General features: G+C 39.1%; 1 protein-coding gene and 1 pseudogene across 2 annotated transcripts in view; one reads left to right on the top strand and one right to left on the bottom strand.

Moving 5' to 3' along the window:
• The window catches only part of LOC124595607 (FACT complex subunit spt16), a 132,203-nt gene that overhangs the window by 80,187 nt on the left and 26,236 nt on the right, over window positions 1-25,780 (bottom strand). For both annotated transcript variants that reach the window (XM_047134425.1, XM_047134433.1), the window contains exons 4-10: window positions 25,091-25,243; window positions 19,286-19,432; window positions 18,863-19,129; window positions 6,365-6,513; window positions 4,961-5,147; window positions 4,374-4,541; window positions 603-804 (exon numbers count right to left, since the gene is read on the bottom strand). In XM_047134425.1, the coding sequence (XP_046990381.1) occupies window positions 603-804; window positions 4,374-4,541; window positions 4,961-5,147; window positions 6,365-6,513; window positions 18,863-19,129; window positions 19,286-19,432; window positions 25,091-25,243 (1,273 nt within the window). The remainder of the gene's footprint in view (window positions 1-602; window positions 805-4,373; window positions 4,542-4,960; window positions 5,148-6,364; window positions 6,514-18,862; window positions 19,130-19,285; window positions 19,433-25,090; window positions 25,244-25,780) is intronic.
• Window positions 7,813-7,931, top strand: LOC124558740 (annotated as a pseudogene).

The raw sequence follows: 25,780 nt of genomic DNA, 5'->3' as shown, positions 1-25,780 counted from the left end.
GCTAAACTTATAGGCAGGGGTGGAGACTTATTGACAAGTTAGCATAGCATATCGCCACGACACAGTACAATCTTTTAATGGACAGATGGATGAATGGACAGAAAGACAGACAGACAGACAGACAAAGGATCAAAAAAATTTTTTTCATATGATATAATCAAAAATAAATAATTTTCAGATTTTTTCCTTTGGTTGCACTGTGAAACCTAGCTTCTTACCAAATTTCTTTATACCAGGCCAACAGGACGTATACTGTAAGTTTTGATGAGCGAGTTTGCGAGCATCAAAATGTGTGAACCTATGGCTGTACTTTTGATTCCACTGACTACAGCTTCACTTTTTTACATCACCAAGGGACCATAAACCTTACTATGTTACATAAATTTCAACAGAATAAGTCTACCAGTTCCTGAGAAGAGTTCTGAGTGTGCGGGCAGCAGACAGACGGAGAATGATGTGACCCTATAAGGATTCTGTTGGTTTTTTTTTTTAACCGACTGAGGTATGGAACCCCAAAAATCAGAACTGCATTTAATTCAGCACTAAATATACCTCGACGATTAACAGGTTATCTCTATCGTTTATGTATGTTGAATACCTACCAACAAAAATCTTCAGTTCCTTCACTTCAGGCTCTGTACGGGGCAACTGACTGTGGCTCTTATAAGATACTGTTGACTTTCGTACTTTCTCCTGTTCCTTGCCACCTGACTGTTGAGCAAGACGAGCTCTAGCCGCTTCATTCAACTGTAATGCAAGTTCTTTCTGATGCTCTCTACGCTTTTCTTCTGAACTTTGCTCAGACTGTAACAATAAATAGATAAAATATTCAGTTTCCACAAATTTATTCTCAAATTCTTATACTTAGAGTGGTACTTTGTTAACAAGAATTAAATAAGAAATACCATTGTAGGCATAATTTACATGTAATTAAAATAAATATTAGTTTATTTCCCTTGTGTTTGTGTAGATATACTCTGAGTGTACTGTCACTTTTATTGGTTTCCACAGCATCTAAAATGAGCAAAGAAAGGAGGAAGAAGAGAGATTTCTCAAAGTCCAAAATATTTTGGACACATGGAGCAATCCCATTAAAAACATCACTTTCAATATAGAATTTTTAGTTTTTTGGTACTGTTAGTATCTTAATGGTACTGTTATAATCACAGATAAAATATAAGCTATATTAGGACCGAAGACAAGGACTATATCATGGTTTTATTAGCTCACTGCCTCCTTCATTTAGATAATAAAATTTAAGTCTGAATTGCCTGACTGGAGTAGATGCAAATGTGATGATAGTGTTTTGTGACCAAGCTACCTATACAGTATTATGATGAATTAGTATTCATGTCAGACAATTTTTAAGGATTCAATGACCCGTATTGAAAATACACTCCTGGAAATTGAAATAAGAACACCGTGAATTCATTGTCCCAGGAAGGGGAAACTTTATTGACACATTCCTGGGGTCAGATACATCACATGATCACACTGACAGAACCACAGGCACACAGACACAGACACAGGCAACAGAGCATGCACAATGTCGGCACTAGTACTGTGTATATCCACCTTTCGCAGCAATGCAGGCTGCTATTCTCCCACGGAGACGATCGTAGAGATGCTGGATGTAGTCCTGTGGAACGGCTTGCCATGCCATTTCCACCTGGCGCCTCAGTTGGACCAGCGTTCGTGCTGGACGTGCAGACCGCGTGAGACGACGCTTCATCCAGTCCCAAACATGCTCAATGGGGGACAGATCCGGAGATCTTGCTGGCCAGGGTAGTTGACTTACACCTTCTAGAGCACGTTGGGTGGCATGGGATACATGCGGACGTGCATTGTCCTGTTGGAACAGCAAGTTCCCTTGCCGGTCTAGGAATGGTAGAACGATGGGTTCGATGACGGTTTGGATGTACCGTGCACTATTCAGTGTCCCCTCGACGATCACCAGTGGTGTACGGCCAGTGTAGGAGATCGCTCCCCACACCATGATGCCGGGTGTTGGCCTTGTGTGCCTCGGTCGTATGCAGTCCTGATTGTGGCACTCACCTGCACGGCGCCAAACACGCATACGACCATCATTGGCACCAAGGCAGAAGCGACTCTCATCGCTGAAGACGACACGTCTCCATTCGTCCCTCCATGCACGCCTGTCGCGACACCACTGGAGGCGGGCTGCACGATGTTGGGGCGTGAGTGGAAGACGGCCTAACGGTGTGCGGGACCGTAGCCCAGCTTCATGGAGAGGCTTACGAATGGTCCTCGCCGATACCCCAGGAGCAACAGTGTCCCAAATTTGCTGGGAAGTGGCGGTGCGGTCCCCTACGGCACTGCGTAGGATCCTACGGTCTTGGCGTGCATCCGTGCGTCGCTGCGGTCCGGTCCCAGGTCGACGGGCACGTGCACCTTCCGCCGACCACTGGCGACAACATCGATATACTGTGGAGACCTCACGCCCCACGTGTTGAGCAATTCGGCGGTACGTCCACCTGGCCTCCCGCATGCCCACTATACGCCCTCGCTCAAAGTCCATCAACTGCACATACGGTTCACGTCCACGCTGTCGCGGCATGCTACCAGTGTTAAAGACTGCGATGGAGCTCCGTATGCCACGGCAAACTGGCTGACACTGACGGCGGCGGTGCACAAATGCTGTGCAGCTAGCGCCATTCGACGGCCAACACCGCGGTTCCTGGAGTGTCCGCTGTGCCGTGCGTGTGATCATTGCTTGTACAGCCCTCTCGCAGTGTCCGGAGCAAGTATGGTGGGTCTGGCACACCGGTGTCAATGTGTTCTTTTTTCCATTTCCAGGAGTGTATGACTGACACTAACATGTTGCACTCTGCTCCACTGTAGTTTCTTTCTTTTTCTTTTTAAAATACTAACACCAATTAGGATCAAACAACTGGTGTCACTGATTAGCTTGTATGTTCACGATATATTTTAGAAAAATTACAGACAAAACAAAAATATGGTAGCAAAATACTCTATATAGAACTGGACTTGGCAAATATTTAGGTTATCAGCACCAAACACAATCAACAATCAGCAAATATGTTGTAATCATCTTTAAATCTTTCTGTTATCATTTTTACACTTCATCTGGATAGTTTGACTATGCTATAATTTCCAAAATCTTAGACGATTTTTTTTCTTTTTCTTTTAAATAACATTTGCATTTCAGATTTGTAAGTAACCTCTTATTTATTTAAATAACAAAAACTTTTGGCACTTTAAATGAAAAACAGACCAAAGCTGTTACGAAAACATCATAAAAGTAAAACTGGTATGGTATCACTATTCTGCAATATTATTCATACCACTAAATTTCACTGTGCTGCATTATGTATTGTTTGTAAAAGAGATAACAACTGGAGCCATAAACAGTGGGGTTCAAAAAGGATTTTTACAGCTTTCAAAATTCATATAAATTTATTGAAGGAAGATATAGATCTCGTTTGTATATGGCTTCTGTTGGTTATCCTGCACACATCCCACCGGAAGTCAATTTCTTCCCAAACTTGCTGTAGCACTGCAGGCGTAACTTTCTCTGTGGTGGCATAAATTCTTGCTCCAAGTTCAAGTAGAGAAGCTAGCACAAGAGGTACAAACACGATATACTTGATGAATTCCCATTTTTAAAAAAACAAATTGAGTGGAGTCCGGTCTGGGGAATGTGGGGGCCATACAATTGGCACACAATACCCAATCCATTGACCTGGAAAGCAGTCACTGAGAAAATCCCAAATGTCAGCCAGGTAGTGGGGTGAAGCAAACATTTCATTCTTGGTCACCCTCATCGACCTGTGGTATCAAAAATTGTTGTAACATTTCCCAGTACACTATCCCAATGATGGTTCTCTCATGGGAAAAAAGGAGCCATACACTTTGTTCTTGCTCAATGCACATAAAACATTCAGTTTTGGGGCTATCATGAACAAGTTGCAATGTTTGATGTGGATTTTCACTGCCCCAAATCCTACAGTTATGTGTGTTAACCTTGCCAAATAGACCTATGTGGGATTTGCAGTTGGCGACATGCAAGCCAGGTAGATTTCGTAGGGCTGTTGACAAAACGTTGTCTCACTCCCTCAACGATGTCGTCAGATGTGCTTGAACAACCTGATGATTTCCCATGTCTTAGATGTCTTACCGAGCACCCCAGGCAACTGTTGCTAGCACTCCTTATGGTGTGCTTTGGCACTAGCAAACTACGCGAGACAAAACTTGAGGTATTTCCCTACAAATTGACACTACAATCAGCTCTTCAGATACTACGAATTAATTTATATAAATTTTCAAAGTTGTAAAGTCCTTTCTGAAACACCCTGTACAACATAGGTGAAAGACATAAATATGCAACTTACTCTAAGTTTTGAATCAAGTACAGCTGTGCGTCGGGCACGGTCCAGTATTTCAGGTTTCTTATCTTCTTCTTTTTCTTCTTCCTCTTCCTCTTCTTCTTCATCTTTGACAAATATACCTACATTTTTAATTTTTTTCTTTGATGCTGTCAACACTGTTGCCGGCTGGCCCTAGATGCACAACAAGAATACTGCATATAAATCTGTTCAACTAGATAGCAAAAACTAATTTGAAACAATCTGAACATATAAACAAACTAATGTTTCTGCCAAGAAAGGATCATGAGCATAAGGCATGTTGTGCATCTATTATTGTAATTATAACTTATTTGTATGTTGATACAATATTTTCTTGTGTGTTAATTTCAGAAACGAAAATTGTAACTAATTATTTGAGTAATAATGAATTAAGAAAAGCAGCAAATAGTGTAATCTAAATGACAATTCAAGAGTATGTTATGATATTTTTCTAAAGTAATTACCATCTCTGGTTTTCATATACTCTAAAGATTTCAGCAAATGACAGTTACAATGTAGTCAATGAGAAAGTCAATGCTCCAAAATTTCAAGAATTTAGGTGAAATACTCACATCATTTATTAGAACTGTGTCTCCAATGAAGAGTGCATATACTTTTCCTTCCTTGTCTTGAGCATCTTTATTCTCTAATCCAGAAAGACCAACATTTACATTAAAAATCATTCCTTTCTTTAATACTGTTGTTGTTTTTGGGCCAATCAAAAGTGAACTCTCCCGAAACTCTATGCCTGTGGCAAACCTGAAACAAACATTCAATAGGAAAAATAAACTCATCAATTAATAACATCCGAAGACTATTTTAAGTTTTAAACTGTCACAATAAGAAGTGTCGTCAAAAATGGAACAACAAAAAATAAATAAAAACACAGTGAAAATATGACAACTGGTAACACAACATTTTAGAAGTGGAGACAGGATAAGGGTGGGCAGGGGAGGGGTGGGGAGGGGAGGGGAGGGGCGGGGGAGGGAAGGAGCGCAGGCGCCGCGAGTGCGAGGGGGCGTTGGTTGAAGTGCAGGAGGGGGGGGGGGGGGGGGGGTTGGAAGTGCAGGGGGTGTGGAAGCGTGGGGGGTGGGGGGGTGGAAGTGCAGGGGATGGCAAGGGCAGGGGGGAGGGAGGGCAGTATATTCTCATCATAAAGTTCTAACTAAAGTACACTTACTCACCAAGCGACTGCAAAACACACATGTAAAAGAGGATTTAATTATGCAAGCTTTCGGAGCCAGTGGCTCCTTCTTCTGCCAGAAGGGTTGAAAAGGAAGGAAGAGGGGTGAAGGAAAAGGACTGGAGAGGTCTAGGGAACCGGGTGGATTCTGGAAAAGTCACCCAGAGCTGCGGGTCAGAGGAGACTTACTGGATGGAATGAGAAGGAAATTAAAAATAACTTTTTAAAGCATTTCCTTCTCATCCCGTCCAGTAAGTCTCCCAGTTCTGGGCGATTTTTCCGAAATCTACCTCTCCTGCCCCCCCCCCCCCCCCCCCTCCTCCCACCCACTGTTCCTATCCCTTCAACCTTTCTGCTGGAAGAACAAGCCACTGGCTCCGAAAGTTTGCATAATTATGACCTCCTTTAACGTGCGTGTTCTCCCGTCACCTGTTGCGTAGAATTCTATCTTTCCAACTAAATTTTTTTGTTGAAAATTGGTTGCTGTCATTGTTATAAATAACATTTATGGAGTTTGATTGTGGAGGGGAAAAGAAACCATAATCAATATTATGCAGCTCTCAGTATGTTGGTTGAAACCTCACACATAAGTCTTAATGATGCTCAATATGTTATTCAGTCATTATAAAATAAACCTTTAAGATAGCTTCATTTAATGTCAGTGTGGAAAGAGAGAATTACTGAGGGGCGCAGGATAAACAGATGATAAATCAAAATTACAAATAATGTTTTAACACATTAAACATGGAATTTGCCTGCTCTCCATTTCAGAAACAATCAAACAAATCCATACCCAAAATTTTTTGTCAGATGATCAAGAACAGCCGGTTTTTCTCGTTTTACATACTCCACACCAGCTTCATAAACTGCACTTATCTTAGTTCCAGCTGTCATTAGCTTCAGGAGTTCTTCTTCTAACGCCAGCAGAAAATTGTAATTATCCTAAATAGTAGAGAAAATAAACAATCAGAGCAGGGAACAGGAAAACAATCATTTGCATAATTAAAATGTTAATGGAAAACTTTTACATAAGGTTGATTCGTTGAGTAGTATTAAACACATCTGAATAACTAAATTAACGGCTTATTTGTCTGGATTAATCTGAGTACAAGTGTAGCCTTTATGTTTTTATAAACAACCGCTAGATGGTGCAACTGATGTGGGATATTACTATTGTTTAAAACTCTGTCGAATGTTGTCAAACTGTTTGCAAATTGGTTTGCAAAATTTCTTTGTAGTTGTGCTTCTGCAAAAAATGTATTTTGTGTATGACTAAAATTGATTTTTAGGGGGGGGGGGACTGATTCTGTGCATAAGTGATTGAAGACGATTGGCATGCAACTTACTGTTAGACAGAGGTATCCTTAGGTGTATCAATGATTTGATTTTGTTCGAATATTCAGTTGTTGTCCATCAGCATAATGAAATGCTCAAAAAATGTGAGTCAGGAAAGAATTAAAAACTGGATATATTTGTATGAGCCAGAAACTAAGTAATAAACAACTGTTTTGGATATTCCAAGATGAACCGAAATCAACAAAAGTGGTACATTTGCGAAGCACTGTACGCAAAATAATTGGCTGATTACAAGGACATGTCACAGTCAATGTTTTAAGGGATTGGTAAACAGTTAAAGCTGAATGATGTACAGTAATATTTTTGCCACAAACCACCAATAAAGTTACAAAAAACATCATTCTTTCTCGCACAGTGTAGCTTCTGTGCACACATAATGTCTTTGTGTATCTGATGTTTTACTATCTATGCTGCTTCTGACCAGCACACGGCCTTTCGTGCTTTTGCATACAGTTCCACCACCACCACCGCCACCGCCACCACCACCACCACCACAGTAAATGTTATGTGTCTCGAGTTTTTAAGTGCCTTCGTTTGATTCAAGAAGTAAAACTCTTTCATCATATGCTGTAATCATATAATTATAGGTTGTTGAACAGGTTATCGGCCCAGAAAACATGTTAATTTACACGTACAACATTTTATTTTCATTTTGTAAATCAAGTCTCCGAAGTCATTCAATTACATCAAGGATTTATTTGTAAAGTTCCTATGAAGTTACAAAAAACATCATTCTTTCTCGCACAGTGTAGCTTCTGTGCAGACATAATGTCTTTGTGTATCTGATGTTTTACTATCTATGCTGCTTCTGACCAGCACACGGCCTGTGCTCCCAGGAAATTTGTTCATGCTGATGTATGTGAAAGGTTGGAGCTAACTATAAATAGCAACAGCCTTGCCGCAGTCTTAACACCGGTTCCCATCAGATCACCGAAGTTACGTACTGACGGGCTTGGCTAGCACTTGGATGGGTGACCATCCGGGTCTACCTAGCGCTGTTGGTAAGCTGGGTGCACTCAGCCCTTATGAGCAACTGAGAAGCTACTTGATTCAGAAGTAGCAGCTCCAGTCACAAAAACTGACAACAGCTGGGAGAGTGGTGTGTTGACCACGCACCCCTCTGTATCCGCATCCAATGACACCTATTGGCTAAGGATGCCATGGCGGTCGGTTGGCACCATTGGGCCTTTCAAGGTCTGTTCGGACAGATGTTTGTACACTTTCTCAAAAACAAATGTGATGTTGCTTCTGTGTTCTCATAGTTTCAACAGCTGGTGAAATGGCAGACACGGAATAAGCTTAAAGCTATTAGGACTGATGATGGGACAGAGTTTGTTAGTGATCAACTTCATAATTATTTAAAGAAGATTGGTATCGTCCGTGGTGCCAGTTCACTATATACACCAGAACAGAACAGAACAGTACAGTTGAATGTGATATCGGATCTACAGTTGAAAGTGCTTGCCCTATGCTTATTGACTCTGGTCTCCCAGTCACTTTGGGCAGGAACTGTCAATATGCCAATCTATATATTAAATCCTGTCCGTGTAATTGTGATGAGGTGCCTTATGGGAAATGGTTCAGGAGGAAAACGTTACTAAACAATACGAGGAGATTTGGCACTGAATGCTTTACACCTACTCCCAAGCAGTTTTGATCTAAATTTCAAAGTAAATTAAAGAAGACAGTAATGGCTGGTTACAGTGGTTATGGCAACAATTATAGTCAGTATAGCCACGTGGTTTAAGGGTAGTGTCTTTGATTAGTAATTGAAACTTCTTTGGTCCAGGGTTCATAACCTGCCACTGCTTAAACTTTGATTAACAATCAACATTGGCGGCTAAAGACTTCTGGCATAAGAAGTCCCGCTCACTCTGACAGCGGCCTTGTCAAAGAGGGTGTAGGAGTGGACAGAGGTTCAGGGCACTCTCTTGTCCTTGGGGTGGGAAACTGCCCCTAAAGGCAGAAGAATCAGCAATGATCAACAGCATGAGAATGCAGAAGGCAATGGAAACCATTGCATTACAGACACATACAGTGTATCCACAGGACACGTTGACTTGCAACTGAAAAAGTATCATGATAATCTCTCCAATGGCGAAAGATTCTGAAATAGTCCCCCATTCGGATCTCTGGGAGAGGACTGCCAAGGGGGAGGTGGCCATGAGAAAAAGACTGAATAATCAATGGAAGGATAACTTTATACGAGTCAGTGCGTGGAATGTCAGAAGATTGAACGTGCTAAGGAAGCCAGAAAGTCTGAAAAGGGAAACGCAAAGGCTCAATCTAGATACAGTGGGGATCAGTAAAGTCAAATGGAAAGAAGACAAGGATTTCTGGTCGGATGAGTATAGAGTAATATCAACAGCAGCAGAATATGATATAACGGGAGTAGGATTCATTATGAATAGGAGGTGGGGCAGAGAGTGAGTTACTGTGAACAGTTCAGTGGTAGGGTAGTTCGTATCAGAATCGACAGCAAATCAACACTGACAGCGATAGTACAAGTATACATACTAAGTCGCAAGTTGAACATAGAGAGAGAGAGAGGGAGGGAGAGAGAGAGAGAGAGAGAGAGAGAGAGAGAGAGAGAGAGAGAGAGAGAGAATGAAAATATTGAAAAAGTAATACAGTACATAAAAGAAAATGAAAATCAAAGTCATGGGGGACTGGAATGCAGTTGTAGGGGAAGGAGTAGCAGAAAAGGTACAGGAGAATATGGGCTTGGAACAAGGAATGCAAGAGGAGAAAGGTTGAGTTCTGTAATACATTTCAGCTAGCAATAGCAAATACTCTGTTGAAGAATCTCATGAGGACAAGATATACTTGGAAAAAAGACAAGTGATATGGGAAGATTTCAGTTCAATTACATCATAATCGGGCACAGATTCCGAAATCAGATACTGGATTGTACGGCTTATGCAGGAGCAGATATTAACTATGATCACAATTTAGTAGTGATGAAAAGCAGGTTGAAGTTTAAGAGATTAGTCAGGAAGAATCAATATGCAAAGAAATGGGATATAGAATTACGAAGGAATGACGAGACACACTTGAAGGCTGTAGATACAGCAGTGACAAATAGCTCAGTAGGCAGTGAAGTTGAAGAGGAATGGACATCTCTAAAAATGGCAATCACAGAAGTTGGAAAGAAATACATAGGTACAACGAAGGTGGTAACTACGAAGAAACCACTGGTAACAGAAGAAATACTTCAGTTGATCAATGAAAGAAGGAAGTACAAAAATTTTCAGGGAAATTCAGGAATACAGAAATACAAATCACTGAAGAATAAAATAAATGGAAAGTGCAGGGTAGCTACGACGAAATGGCTGAATGAAAAATGTGAAGACATCGAAAAAGAAATGCTTGTCAGCAGCACTGACTCAGCAAATAGGAAAGTCAGAATGACCTTCGGCGAAATTAAAAGGAAGGGTGGTAGCATTTAAGAGTGCAACGGGAATTCCACTATTAAATGTGGAGGAGGGAGCTGATAGGTAGAAAGCTTACACTGAAGGTCTGTATGAGGGGGAAGATTTGTCTGATGTGACAGAAGAAGAAACAGGAGTCTGTTTAGAGGAGAGAAGGGATCCATTACTGGAATCAGAATTTAGGAGGGCTTTGGAGAACTTAAGAACAAATAAGGCAGAAGGTGTAGATAACATTCCATCAGAATATCTAAAATCATTGGGGGAAGTGGCAACAAAATGACTATTCACGTTGGTGTGTTGAATGTACGAGTCTGGTGACATATCATCTGACTTTCAAAAAAATATAATCCACCCAATTCCAAAAACTGCAAGAGCTGTTTTCTCAACTCATCGTTACTGCCAGAGAGAGGTAGCACGTTACGAAGAGGACACCAATGCTGATGCAAAGTGTGTCACTAGGTGTTCTGCAAGGACTGATGGTTCAGTAAACTCTGAAGGATAAGACCATGGACAGTTGATTGCCTCTGACAGCCCGGAAGGCTATGGAGCTTGGACCAAACCTGGGATGAAGAGGCATATGTCCCCATTGCATTCCCAGCATTCCTTTATACTCTGCTTAATAAGGCAGTGAGCCTTAGCATGGAGATGCTTAAAAGCGATAAGGTTGATCTGTGAAGGGTGTCATTTAAATCATTGGAACGCCCATCGGTGGTCCTGGATAGCGACTGCTATGTCCTTTGTCCACCACAGGGCCAGACAACAAAGGCAATCTGTGGATAGGGGGATAGCAGTGCCAGCAGCATGAAGAATAGTGTCAGCGATGTCTTGCATGACTGCATCAAAACAATCCGACAGAGAGGTGTCAAAGTGCACAGCAGTCATATACATAAAGGCCAACTGGCTCTGCGGAATGCCCAACATGGGGGGCTGTTTACCTGATGATGGCAGAGAAACGATGGAATCACTGGAAAGTGGTCATTGTTACAAAGATCATCATGGGATGGCTAATGTAGTGAAGCCACAAGAGCAGGGGAGAAGATCAGGAATCAATAGCAGGAAAGGTGCCATGAGCAGCACTGAAGTGGGAGCGGGAACTGTCACTGAGGAGACACAGATCAAAGTCCGTAATAAGCTGGTCAATTAGGAAGCTACTACCCATCAAAACAGCACTCCCCCCCAGACGGTGGTGCGCACTGAAGTCCCCGAGGATGGGATGCAGGGATGGGAGTTGCTGTATTAAGGTAGGCAGTTCAACATAAGGAAGTGGCCTACCTGGAGAGAGGTAGACATTGCAAATGGTGATTGCTGGGCGTTCGCACTCATACCGCTATTGCTTCCAGGTTGGTACAAACGGGGATCCAGTCACTAATGAGAATTGTGTGAGCCAAAGTTCAGATCCCTCCAGATGCTATCTTGGTGGCGGCACGGTTCCGACAGAATCCTCGATAACCAAGAAATGTTGAAGAGTGATCATCACTGAAGCACATTTCTTGAAGAGCAAGACAGATTGCAGAGTAAGAGGAAAGACATTGGTGTTCTGGCAGGTGACTGTAATATCCGTTGCAATTGCAGTCCCACCTATTCCCTTACTGATAACATCTCCTCCCTGCCTCCTGCTCTCTGCGAATCAGACCCAGCTTTTATGGATGTCATCCCATCCTCGTCAGTGCTGACCATGACCCGGTGACATGACTTCCCTTCGGTTTCTTTATGTCTAACCTGGACTCTCGCGACCAGCAATGTGATCCATGTGGTGTTCGGGGCTTAACGATATGAGTACGTAACAGACCCTCCATATGGACTGGCTACCAAGCTTGTGACCTGGCAAGGAGGCGAAAGGGCTGTGGTGGAGAAAGGGGTAAAGGGAGAGGGAAAGGAGAAGGAGGAGGAGGAGGAGGAGAGCAACCCACACCAAAGATGATAAGGAGGGAGTTCTTCCCCATCCAGCTAACAATACAGATTACAAATTTAGAAATGGAGGTCAAACCCCTAAGGGTACCAAAACAGAAAAGCCAAAAAGGAGGGGGAAAAGCAAGCAAACCAAAACTGCAGGATAAAACAAAGTCAAGAGGATAGCCGGGCTGACGCGAATAAGGACACCAAGGAGGAGAGCTGTGGGTCCCTTGGGGGAAAAGGGGGGGGGGAGGGGTGTGAGGGAGATATTGGGAGACTGCACTGAAAATGAAATGCGGATTTTCTTAGTAGTCCTCCTCTCAGTGGGTACATTGTGGTCCTGGGGAGAAAGATGTACTGGTAAGAAGAAATTGTCAGCCATAATGAACTTGTCTCGAGTGCCACATCAAGAGAATGAACTGAACAATCTTCATGTTTACATCAATGATAAACTGAATCAAAATAATAGATCTGCAAAAAGCATAAGATTCTTATCCATGCTCAATAAGAGTTTCATAACACTGGCACCGCATGAGTGACATGATTCAACTGATTAGTCATTGGTGCTATATTTTGGATGGCATGGATGCAAACAGTTCATAAAGGTAAATAACTCACTTTTAAAAGAGTACATTATGTTCAAATAATTTCAAACATATTCATAATGTAATATATTTTACAAAAAATAATTCAATGTGGATATATGTTCTGGTACGTAGGTGCCGGATATGGATACCTAATAGTGACGTGGCAGACCTCAGCTTCCACTTCTGCAACTGGGGAAGTTCCGGACATTTTTACATCGGAAGTTTATCAGAACTTTCAACATGACGAGGTCATTGATGCGCATGCATACTGGGTCAATGAGCCTGCTGCTGTGCACATGGGAATTCGTTGGGTGGAGTGTGTAGCAAGCAGACACGTGGCCATAGCAATTGTTGCGTTTATTGAATTACTATGCAGTGACAATGATGTCAGCATATAACAGTCTGTGGCACAGAATAAACATACCACTGTGGTACATGAGCTGAACACAAGAGTATATTGGTAGCACTGTATGTTGGTAGCACGGCACGAAATTAAAACTGGTTTTATGTCCCTGCCCCTCATCCAATCTGAGGTGAGCAGTTTAAAAAGAGTTATTGCACTTTATATAAAAATGTTTCTAAGAATTTTATCTTCAATTTTTCTGTAGACAAGTAATGCTACTTATGTAACCGTTTATACCACCAATCACACTGCACTTACTCAGTCGAATGTTAATTTATTTATTGCATTTTATTCTCTATATTGGATTACCATCATCAGTTCTCAATTAAACACTAATGATGTTAAATAAGTTACCAAAAACTAGCATGCAATATGAGGAATGAAATCCAATATTAACAAATTAACACCCTACTGAGAAACTGCAGCATGATTTATAAACTGGTTCAGAAATATTTCTTTTACAACTGTTGCTTTATCTGGGCATGCTGCAAATTACTGACATGCTCTACTTAACAACTTGGAATTTTATTTTTATATTACTTTTTATGTATTTTATTTCTTGGGGCATTTTACTATTTTTATTGTGTTGTTGTTATAGGTTTCTTTTACTCAGGCCAAAGACACTAAACAACAATTTACACTGCAACAAAGTCTGCAAGTAAATTATTATCAGGATTCCTCGCACCTAAGGTCTCAGCAAATGGATCGTGTGATTGCTGAAATGATTGCCCTCCTGAACTTATCATTTATTGTCATGGGTACTAGCTTCCGCAGTGTAATGAATGCTGCTCTTCCAAACAATAAGTTGAAAGGTCGTGGAATTTTTTTATTATTTTTTTTTTAAATTTTGTATTTGTGCGATAACAGGTACAATAAGATGGCACGAAAAATAAAAAATTTACTTGAAGAATTTGAAAAATATCTTTCACAGCTGACCTATATTCTGTAATTTCATTACTAAGTTTGACTTGTCTTGGTACTTCAAAAAATTTTCATAGGATGTCTACAGTTTTGAAACTTTTAGTCATGACTGGGTGTCATACAAGTGATCTAATATTGACAAAATTGGAAATGATACTTCAAGAATAGGATATAAATCACCAAGAAGTGCATTGTATTGTTTCTGATCATGGATTTAACATAACTGTTGTTTTGCAATTGTCTGAGTTTGATTGAGCTGCTGTGGAATCGTACGGGTGGCTCCTTCAACTTACTGCTAAACTGAAAAAAATTGCAATCCATTTCAATCATCTCTTTGTCATACAAACCGAGCTGGCAAAAATTCAAAGGGAATGCCTTGATCAATCTGTTATATCTATCATTCAAGACTGCCCAACATGTTAAATATTGTTGAATATATATAAATGAATTTCAGTTTTATGTTATATCTGTAGAGTAAATATCATGTGTTTTGTTTTTATGAAAACCCTATCTGTTAATCTAATTTCTTCTATTTCCAGCTGGAATAGCAAATTTTATATGATGGAATGATTTTCAAAGCTCAAGGATTTGCTAATTTTATGCTCATGTTCAAATGCAATCATGATTATATCCACTTAAAGACTGGATAAATGTTGAAAAAAACTGTAGAAATGATGAAACCATTCAAACAAATTACTAGAAACTTAAGCAGTTCTCAAGTGAGCATTTCATCAGTCATATAGCTAATTCAAGTAAGTGTGAGCACTTTACAGTAAGACGACATAAAAACTGATGCTTCAGAACAATTATAAAAGTTTACGAGAAAATTACACGATGAATTCAAGCATGAGATTCGGAGAACTGACCAAAAATGGTAAGTACACAATTGTGACTTATTTTGATCTGCAATAAAACTCAAAATTTTTCAACAGCATCATCACAGAGCAAGCTGTGCCCCAAATATATAATCTGATGATGAAAGCCAGAGGTCCAAACTCACCTCAAGATGACTGCATATCTACTAGCTAGAAAAGGTGCTGATTTGGAACTGTGAATTAGCCTTCAACAAGTTGTGCCTTAATCACAGAATCTCAATTACAAACAGCGTTACAAACATTAGAATTCATGTTACATATGAATGAATGTTAGCAAGACCCGGCTACAACTAACGAAAATGACAATCTGGGGTGATGTTACAATCAAACCTACTGGAGTACAATAAGGAAAAAAAAAAGCTTTCTCTACTAGATTATCCACTAATGTGGTGGAAATCAAGTGGACACAAGTACTACTATCTACTGTCACTAACTCTTTAGTATTTATCAGCTCCTCCCAGTAGCATAGCCAGTGAACAATTTTTCAGTGGAGTTGGCCTCATATACAAGTGCTATTCAGAAAGTACGGAACGTTTCTGTCTGACGCCGCTAGGCGCGTGCCGATAGCATATATTTTGGTATGTGTGTGCTCGGCAGCTCAGTTGGCATCCATCCATGACAACAGGAACATCTCTGCATGTCTGGTTTTTTCGATATTCCAATTTGAAACGTGCGTTGCAATCAAAAATCCCACCAGTTGAGAGATCCGGTCTGTGATACGGTTATTGCTGGCAAAAAACCTAAAACTCATAGAAATGTATCGTGAACTGTGCGAAATGTACAGAAACAACATAATGAGTGAATGTTCTGTCCAGAAATGGTGCATTCGGTTTAAAACTGACCGAACCAACGTTCACGATAGTGAGAAGAGTGGACGCCTGAGCATTGTGACTGACAATCTTGTCGCTAAAGTTGATGAAACGATTCATGAATCAGTCGCTTCAATAGCGGAGCTTTCACTTTTTTTTCACAAGTTTCACGGACTTTGTTGTTTGAAATTGTCACTCAAAAGCTAGGCTACTACAAATTTTGTGCATGATGGGTGCCCAAAATGCTTACAGGGCACCATAAAGAACAGCGAATGGGGACAAACGTTGACATTTCTGGAGGCCTACCACAAACATGGTGATTCATTACTGGATTGAATCGTAGCCAGTGATGAGACTTGGGTGAAACAAGTCCTACCACAAACATGGTGATTCATTACTGGATTTAATCATAGCCGGTGACGAGACTTGGTTGAAACAAGTCAATTGCGAGACAAATTTACAGTCCATGGAGTGGGGGCACACAAGATCCCTCCCAAAAACCAAGAAAATGTTTGCAAACCTTGTCAGCAAGGAAGTTGATGGCAACAGTGTTTTGGGATAGGCAAGGTGTGCTTCTTATTGATTTTCTCGAATGTGGAGCAACCATAAATTCTGTCCAGTACTGTCAAACTTTGCACAGCCTTAGAAGAGCTGTTCAAAACAAACGCCAAGGAATGCTGACATCCAAAATTTTGTTTTAGCACGACAATGCCCAACCTCACATGGCAAACCGAACTAAAGAACTTCTTAATTCATTCGAATGGGAAATTTTCTCTCAGCCCCAATCTTGCACCAAGTGACTTTCACTTGTTTCCCAAGATCAAGAACTGGCCTGTAACGCAGTGCTTTGATGATTATAAAGAACTCCAGGTGGGCATGACTCACTGGCTGAAGTCTCAGGCGGCAGAATTTTATGACGAAAGTATTTCAAATCTTGTCCAACGCTATGATAAATGCCTCAATGTGTTAGGTGACTATGTGGAAAAGTAGTATGTCAGTCACTCTTTCATATGTACATAACAAAATGTATTTCTTGTACGTAGTTTTTTTTTTTTTAATGTCAAAACTTTCCCTACTTTCTGAATAGCCCTTGTGCAAAGAACACTGAAACAGACTGCATTGCGAAAAAGAAGCAAAACTACATTTTATTAAATATCATATGACAATGACAAATTTTGAAAAGAATTGTAATTTTTTTCCCTTAATATTTGCACCTCTACTTCTGCATCCGCTTCTGCTAAAATTGGCTTTTGACATCTGTTTCCGTTTCTGCTTCTTTGATCATACTTTCGTTATATCAGTAAAATCTAATATGTTTAGAACCTTATCAGGAAGCTGGAACCTGCATCAAAAAGTATGAGGGCAAGGATCTGCTGTATGGAGTTATATTTTACATATGCCTATCACCTGCTGCAAAATGTTCCATACTGATTTTTCTATGACAACTGTTTACCAATATTCGGCTTCTTTAAGATCTCAAGAAAAGAGGCACTGAAGCTTCAGAAACAATCTGTAATTCTATGACAACTGTTTACCAATATTCGGCTTCTTTAAGATCTCAAGAAAAGAGGCACTGAAGCTTCAGGAACAATCTGTCAGGACAGAATACTTAAAAGCTGCATTTTGTCTCCACCAGAAAAAAAATCAAGGTCCGATTCTCCAGGGAGAGGAAACAAAGTTGCAGTGCCTCAACCAAGGCTGTTCCAAGCATATAATAATTATATTGGAGTAGATCACACAGATCAAAGTATATCCTTATAAAGAATATTCATAAGAGGAAAAAAGGGGTATTTTCCTATGACAGTACATCTAAGCGGTGTTGCTGAACAGAATGCTTGGAATCTGTACACATGTAATGAGAGGCCAATGAATGATCTCACATTTAGGCACCATACCTGAAGAAAATAAGAGGATTGCCCAAAGTAGAGGACAACAAGGACAACATAACAAAGCAAATAAAACTGAATATGTTATGACGCAAAAGAAGATTGTATTTGTGACTCACCAATACAGGATAAAAAAACTGCAATGCAGAATGTGGAAGAAGAAAACTACCATTAAATGCCTCAAGTGCGCTATAGCTCTCCACGTATCATGTTTTATGTCTTTCCATGAAAATTCTATTGTGTTGTAAAATTGGTTGAAAATGTTGTCATATTATCCTGCAATCCTTCCAGTAGAAAGGCCTATTGTGACTAAACTACATGTGTAATTATTGTAAAATCTGTTTCTGTGTTTTAATACCTAATGATGACAAAATAATAGAATATAAATTTAAGAAATTATATTTAAGGACTATTTAGGTTAAAGTATCTACATCTTCACCCAACTGCTATACATCCACCATTCAGCCTCTCATAGCTTACTCGTTGAACAGTTCAAAGGTTGCAGGGAAGCAACCACACATTATCTTCAGTCAGGCCTTGCCCACTAAATCCATGTAAAGCATCATTCAGGTTGAGGGAAGTCTTACCTTAACAAGTACAGTTTACTCCTTCATTGTCTCCTTTTTTCCATTTCATGCTTTATGTTCCAACTATCCTCTTGGGTTTTCCACTAAGTAAATACATTATTTTTAATTTTACATATTTAAGATAACCATCTACAAACCTCACTAACTTTTTCTTCTATTTACATTTTGTTGGCCACACCATTGTTTTCTCACAACACCATCATATTTATCAATAATGGTTGAGTAGCTTTCCTACTGTCAGCATTGTAAATGCTCTTAGAATTTGAAATTACACTGTTGTATTCTCAGGTTCTTTTATGATTCTGCTGGCACCTCTCACGGTCAGTCATCCAGTCAGTTCTTTCTTCTACTACTGGTTCAATTTCACACTGTTTGCTTAAAATCTAGAAAAAGGAACTTCTCCTCCATATCTGTTGGTACTGACTAAAGTCAATAAAGGAAATTTATCTATTTGAACTGTTCTGCACTAAAATTAACATTTACAGGTTATGAAAACATTCTGTCATTTCTACTTTCAACATTCACATCTACAGTAGAACATACCTGTACAGTTTCACTTGGATTGACAAGCAAAGTCCGCACAATATTTGAACAGTAACTGCGATACCGTGCTCCCAAGGAACAAACAATTGCACCAAAATGCAGCGTGTTTTTATCACTGACAACACTGAACTTCAGGTTGTAATTGCCACCACTCTGAATAATGGCAGGATAGCACATATCCACTTGACTAGTGTCGACACCAGTGACATACTTCTTGTCTGTAATTGCTGCTTCCACACCCTCAGCAAGTTTTGAATGCTTCACTTTCTGAAAGAAAAGAGGAATACAATAGTAATATCTCTCTACAATTGTTACGACTTTCAAAAAAATCATATACCAATACTTATTTGACAGACATATATCATTTACTGCAGTCAATGATAAGATAAAAGACATTCCAATAAATATCATGCATATACAAACCTTGTCAGCATCAATGATTTCCATAATTTGATCTTTCAGGTACTTATTGAAAACATCAACTGACACAAGACAAGCTTTCTTCATGGTAACTAGTTCTGAGTCTTCCTTTGGAGCCATTATATATGCCACTGCAGCACTGACATCAACCTGCAAAATGATTACAAATTTCTAAAATAACAATTTTTATTCCTCCATGGCAAATATATGCTTGATATATATAGATGAACAGCACAAAATTATGATAATGAGGAAAAGAAATACAACAAATTTTGAGATTTGTACATCTATACCCTGCAAACCATCTTAAGGTGAGTAGGCAGAGTATTTCAAGTAGCACTACAACTTCCCACCCTTCAGAAGGGTGTATGGAAAGAATGTCACTGTGTAAGTTTGAATTTCTTTCAAATACCTTGCACATTTCATCATATACATTTGTGATGCAGAAGTATGTTGCTGGAATCTGCTTGGAATGTACACACTCAAAATTTTGACAGTAAACCTCTCCATGATGCACAATGCAGTCTCTACCACTAAGAGTTTGATGAGTATCTCCATAAACACTTTGACACCTACTAAATCAACTAATGATGAAATGCATCACTCTTCTTTGGACCACCTCTAAAATTCTACCTGGTAACAAGGGATGGAAGGAAATAAATGATGTGCACCCACTTAAGACTGTATAGCAAGAGGAAGCTTCTCATTTAAAATCTTTTACTATGGTGTTATAGTATTATATTTAAACAGTTATCATTTCTCTCTCCTCTTACTCATTACTACAGAAAAATCCCTATTTTACACTTTAGGGACTTTTAAAAAATGGTCTACATTGCAGGAAACTGTAAATGGTGGGATACATACTTCATAAACTAACAGTAACGCATTTTTTGAATTTTGGTGGTGGCTATGGTGGCAGTTGTCAGATGTAGAGGTTTATCGAAGTGCTCAACACAAACAATAAAATAAATGCGAACAGCGCCTTCCACAGAGATTCAGGGCACCATTCGACAAATATCAGAGAGAAACACAGTGCAACTTGGCCCATACCTATAAAGGACAATGCATGCTTATGACATATGTATCATTACTAGCATTCCTTCTTGTGACACTGCAAAAAAACACTTGCGCATAAATTTTTTTAAAAGTGTTACAGCTACTGATGGGTGACATTATAATGCTGGAGCACTCATCCGCAATCTTAAAACAGCCATAGCAACATTTTGTCCACCTCTCATGAGTTTTTGGATCCCAAGGAAAACAGAATCATCAACTCTGTGGCCTCTAGTACTGTGACAGACATACCCTACAGGATGTCATTAATATTTCCTTGGGGGTAGCACCAAAAGTTAGAGTTGTGTTAAAAATGTACCATCCAGCTTTCTTGAGAGCACATCGTGAACGACATTCTGCTGGATGTCTACCTGACAAGGTGACAACAGTCAGAAAGTAATCACTACCTCAGAGATAAATGTGTACTCTACATTGGACAGAAAAAAAAAAAAGCTGAGGCTACACACAGAAATTAATGGCCTAATAAGTTCCGTGCATCATGTTAAAGTGTTCGGGACCACTGTTAATCAGTAGTTATAGATCACAGCATAGAAGTGTATGGGAACACCGATACTTACCACTTATAGCTTGAAGTTGGAGCACGACTGTTTCATTAAGAGGAAAGGCAAAGCCAGCTGACTAAGCAAGGTAATTATCTCATAGTATGCCCTCTCCCTACCAGGAGGGACACACGTGTCACACAGGATAAACATCAGGAGAGAACCAAATGTAAACAACCACACCCCCTACATGAATTCGGAAAGTACTTGTTCACTGAAGACCTACACAAGTACCAACAAACAGAATTTGTCTGATGCTCTTCGAGGTCAACAGTACAGAATAATTGGAAAGGAGAGGATATGGGTTTAAGGGAACAGCGTGTCCCGAAAAACAATACATACTGCTGCACGAAGTGATAGTAGCTTTAAAATTTCATTGCAGGACATCTATATGGCTCACTGTGAGTGACCGAAAGAAGTCAAAAGAATAGATAAGATTTCAGTTACTGCTTGCACCATCTTTTGAGGAGAAAAGGTGTCAACAAGCAAAAGTTTGGCAATGGTGGAGAAAGAAGGGAGGCAGTAGGAGGCATGACAGAAGACACTGTATTTGTTTTGACTTTGGATACTTTCTTGTGTTCGGCTTAGTTTTAGGTAGGGATTGTCTGGGTCGACAGTCTGGAATATACAGTAAACAGGTAGCTCTGTGCCACTCAGCCTGTACTTCCTTTAGCTGCTGGCTGGACTTTGACAACAGGGCAGTGGAAGAGTCTGAGTCCCCCCCCCCCCCCCCCCCCCCCACACGCACAAAACTTGAATGGGTGTATCAGGATGGCTGCTAATGACTAACACTGACCGAGGCAAGAGCGCACTTACCCTAACTACAACAGAACCTTAATCATACCACTGATACTTAGTTGTCAAGTGGGCCAAGACCAAGCATTTTTACTTATTTTTGGCTTTGAAATATCAGAAGTAGTCCTATATTGTAAGATTTTTTCCTTCCATTCTTTGTATCAGGGCAAAATGGTGAATGAGCGGGATGATGCTCACCGCAGTTGAAGTGAGTTGGTTGTGGGTTGTCTCTCTGAGCAGTCGCTGTCTGGAATTCATACAGATAGGGTCATGGGCAAAGAGAGAAGATATGTAACAACATTTTAAACACTTAAAGCATTCCAATGGGGCAAAGGAGTGTAGAATATTGTATGGGAGGATGGTTCCTACGGTTTCACATCACAGCGATAGATGTGAATGCCATCTTGCAACATAAAGAGTGCGAAGAGGAGGAGGGGGGGGGGAATCAGTCACAGTGTAGGATTGCAATAATGGAAAAGTAGGAGTGCTGCAACAGCACGGGTCTCGTATTCATTAAGCATGTGTTTACAAAAGATGGAGTGAGGTGCTTTGAGGTGTGAACATGATTAGGGTAAAACCAGTAAATCCCCAACTCTTCAAAGAATCGAATTCCCAAGTATACAACAGCTTCAAACGTCTGATTGCTTTACAAATGAATTAGTGTATTAAATATATGACATTAAGAACATAAGCAAGAAAAAGTACATAAAAGGTTTGAAATTATACTTAAAGTTTGTTGAAAGTCGCTAAGTGCTCTCATTATGAAACACTGGATGAATATAGCCGGGGTAATTTGCAATACATTTTAAGCAAAAGCAAGTTTTTTCTTATATCACAATGTTTATGATGTCATCTCTCTTGAACTGTATGTCGTACAATGATTTAATTTTGCAGGTACATTCAGTGATATATGTAGATACTGTTTGCAAAATGTATTGCAATTATAGTTAATAGTCTAAAGAAATAGTAAATTAAAAAATCATACCTGATTGAGTTTTACTGTGCACCATTTTTAGCAGAAGCTTATTTTTCACACATCTAAATGTCTATGACATTGTATATCCTGAACAGCATTTCATACAATGATGTAATTTTGCAGGTACATTCAAAGGCATACAGAGTGATTCATGAGGATATGTAAATATTTTAATATGTTATTCTATAAGTAAAACTAAAGAAAAAAAGTTCATATAAACATATGTCCACAAATGTTTAGTTATGGAGTTACGGCTAATAAAAACTGTACAAGGTTAAAGTAAAGCACGATTTCCATTAATTTTGTTGTTATTGATCCAGTGAATCTAATAAAACATGTCCCAGATGTGTAACTGCAGTAGTTTTCCAGAACATCCAGAGTAGTAAAGAAGTAATGTTGTAAAATCTTCAATTTATTAACTACTTGATCGAATTTGTTTCTTTAAATTCCAGACAATTGCACAAAGTTTTCAATGGAAGTTGTAAAGAATATCATTTTGGAAAAATAATGGTGATAACGTTAACTGAAACTGTATGAATGTATCAGATAATCTGCTTTTATTAATACCATAGCACACATGAATTCATGTTAAACCAGAAGAAAAAAAAGCTCAGTGTTAAGGAAATTGTACATACAGTTTCACAATACATTCACAATAAATGTTCAAAAATGTCTCCATAAAGTCCAATGCATTTAGCTGCATGTGTATGAACAGATTTTTTTGCTTGTTTCAGTTTCACAGGGTTGTTCTCAATTTTGTCTATTGCATTCATAATGCAAGCAAGTAATGCCTCACGTGTATTGACTCTGTCCTCATAAACTATGTCTTTGATCCATCCCCATACACAAAAATCTATTGGTATTAAATCAGGCAATCTAGGTGGTCACAGACGTGTAGCACCACGACCAATCCATTTCTGGGGAAAATGTTCATTTAAATGTGTAGTAACGGCGCTGGTGAAATGTGAACGCACAATATCATGTTGAAAATACATTTGCAATCGCATAGCAAGTGGAACATCTTCGAGCAAGTGGGGCATTTCTTCTTGAAAGAATTGCAAGTACGTCTTGCCAATTAGACGTCCTGGGAAAATGAATGGTCCAATAAAGAGTGTGTTGATTATATCACACCACACATTTATGCTAAATCGGTGCTGGAAATTGCATTGCACTGTTGCATGTGGGTTTGCTTCAGGCCATGCATGCCCGTTATGTAAATGATTTATACCATCTCGAGTAAACTGTGTCTCATCAGTAAATACAATGTATTTGTGTAACTGCCAGTTAGTATTTAACTCACTAACGGTTGCCACCAATGACATAAACGTTTCTACATTCTTAATGGAAAGTAAACAAATTTACTTGTATAATAATCTTTGCTTCTTTGGATGTTCTGGAAAACTACTACAGGTACACATCTGGGATATGTTTTATTCGATTCACCAGAAAAATACCAACAAAATAAATGGAAATTGTGCTTTACTTTAACCTCGTACAGTTTGGAAATGGCTTCATATTAGCGATGTTGCTAAATTTCAAGCAAAATCTTTTTTTAGCCGTAACTCTGAAACCAAACATCTGTGGACCCATGTTTACATGAACTTTTTTCTTTAGTTTTATTTGTAAAATAATGTATTAAAATATTTGCATATCTTCGTGAATCATCCTGTACATGAATACCATTTGAGAAGTGTGTTGCAAACAGAGTTGGTAGTAATGAAGTAATACATTTAAACATGTCTGATACTGAAATTTTCCTAAATGAACAGCAAAAATGTTTGCATTAACACTTTTCTGATTCTGTCATTTTGTGGGGGTTGTAAGTGAGAGATGTTTCATAAAAGTTTGAAATTACATGTAAAGTTAGTTTGAAGTCACAAAGTGCTCTCATTCTCAAATATTGGATGAACAAAGTCTGGGTATCTGCGAGCTGTCAATTACTCTCTCAAGTCAAACAGTTTCTCACAGTAATATTTGTAGTCTTATTGTGTTAAATTTTTAAAACCGTGTTTTACATCTTGATAAGCAGAATACAACAGGATTTTAAATTTTTAAGTTCTGTTAATAATAATGTGAAATTTTGAAAATCAAATCTTTGTTGCCTCTGGAAGCTATTAATTCTAATTTATTAAGTGGTATTGGATTCCAGGATAGTTGCCCTTACGAAATCTTAATGTGTTACTTTCTGACAATCAATGCAATGCTTGCTTAACACAACACAATAAAAGGACAAATAAGCAAATGAGGGTAAGACATGATAACCAAATGCTTGTAATACGAACTTTGCCTCTCCCCCTCATACACACTTATCTATTTACAAACAAACAAAACTACACAATAAATACACAATCTTCTCAACAATATTTCAGTAATCTGTGAACACAAGAGAGAGAAAAAAATTAATTTGATTAGAGCAATACTTACAGTATCAAACTGTTCTTTTTTCAAGGCATTTCTCCATGCATCCATAAAAGGACCTGGATAGTTTTCTTTTGGAAATACTCCCAGCGTCTTTCCTTTTCGACTACCTTTTATGGCATTGATTAGCTTCTCAAAATTTGCTTTATCCTCGTCACTCTAAGAATTAATAAATTAGAAAAATTTAATGAATTGACAGCAGGATAATTTATAAAAAAAAGTATTAACCAAGCAAACCACACATACTAGCTCTACGCAGTATTTTTCCAATTAAGTTCTACAAAATTTTTGGAGGCACCATTTGGAGATTATTTTCAGATTGACAAATAACTGATAAATTTAGCTTTTAATTGAATATAATGTCACACAAATATATCAACTACAATCTGTAAATCACAGACTACAGAAGTTATCAAGATCAAACACTTGATTCCTTCCACAAACTAAATAAAGAACACAATTACATACTTTTGATGTAAGATAACAAGAAGAAAGAACAACTAATTTTCCAGTTTCATTTTTATTTGGCATGTGAGTAAATGGTGAGTGATTTGAATTAGCTGTAGTGGATCCTTCCAGAGAGAGAGAGAGAGAGAGAGAGAGAGAGAGAGAGAGAGAGAGAGAGAGAGAGAATATTTTTTCAACAATTCCTAGGTTTTTATTGAAGTTTCCTTGGCTGATAATAGATTCCATCAC

Source organism: Schistocerca americana, chromosome 1, assembly GCF_021461395.2.
Source record: "Schistocerca americana isolate TAMUIC-IGC-003095 chromosome 1, iqSchAmer2.1, whole genome shotgun sequence".
Taxonomy (NCBI): Eukaryota; Metazoa; Arthropoda; class Insecta; order Orthoptera; family Acrididae; genus Schistocerca; species Schistocerca americana.
Note: the sequence above shows the minus strand (reverse complement) of the source record. Positions and strands in the feature narration are given on the sequence as shown.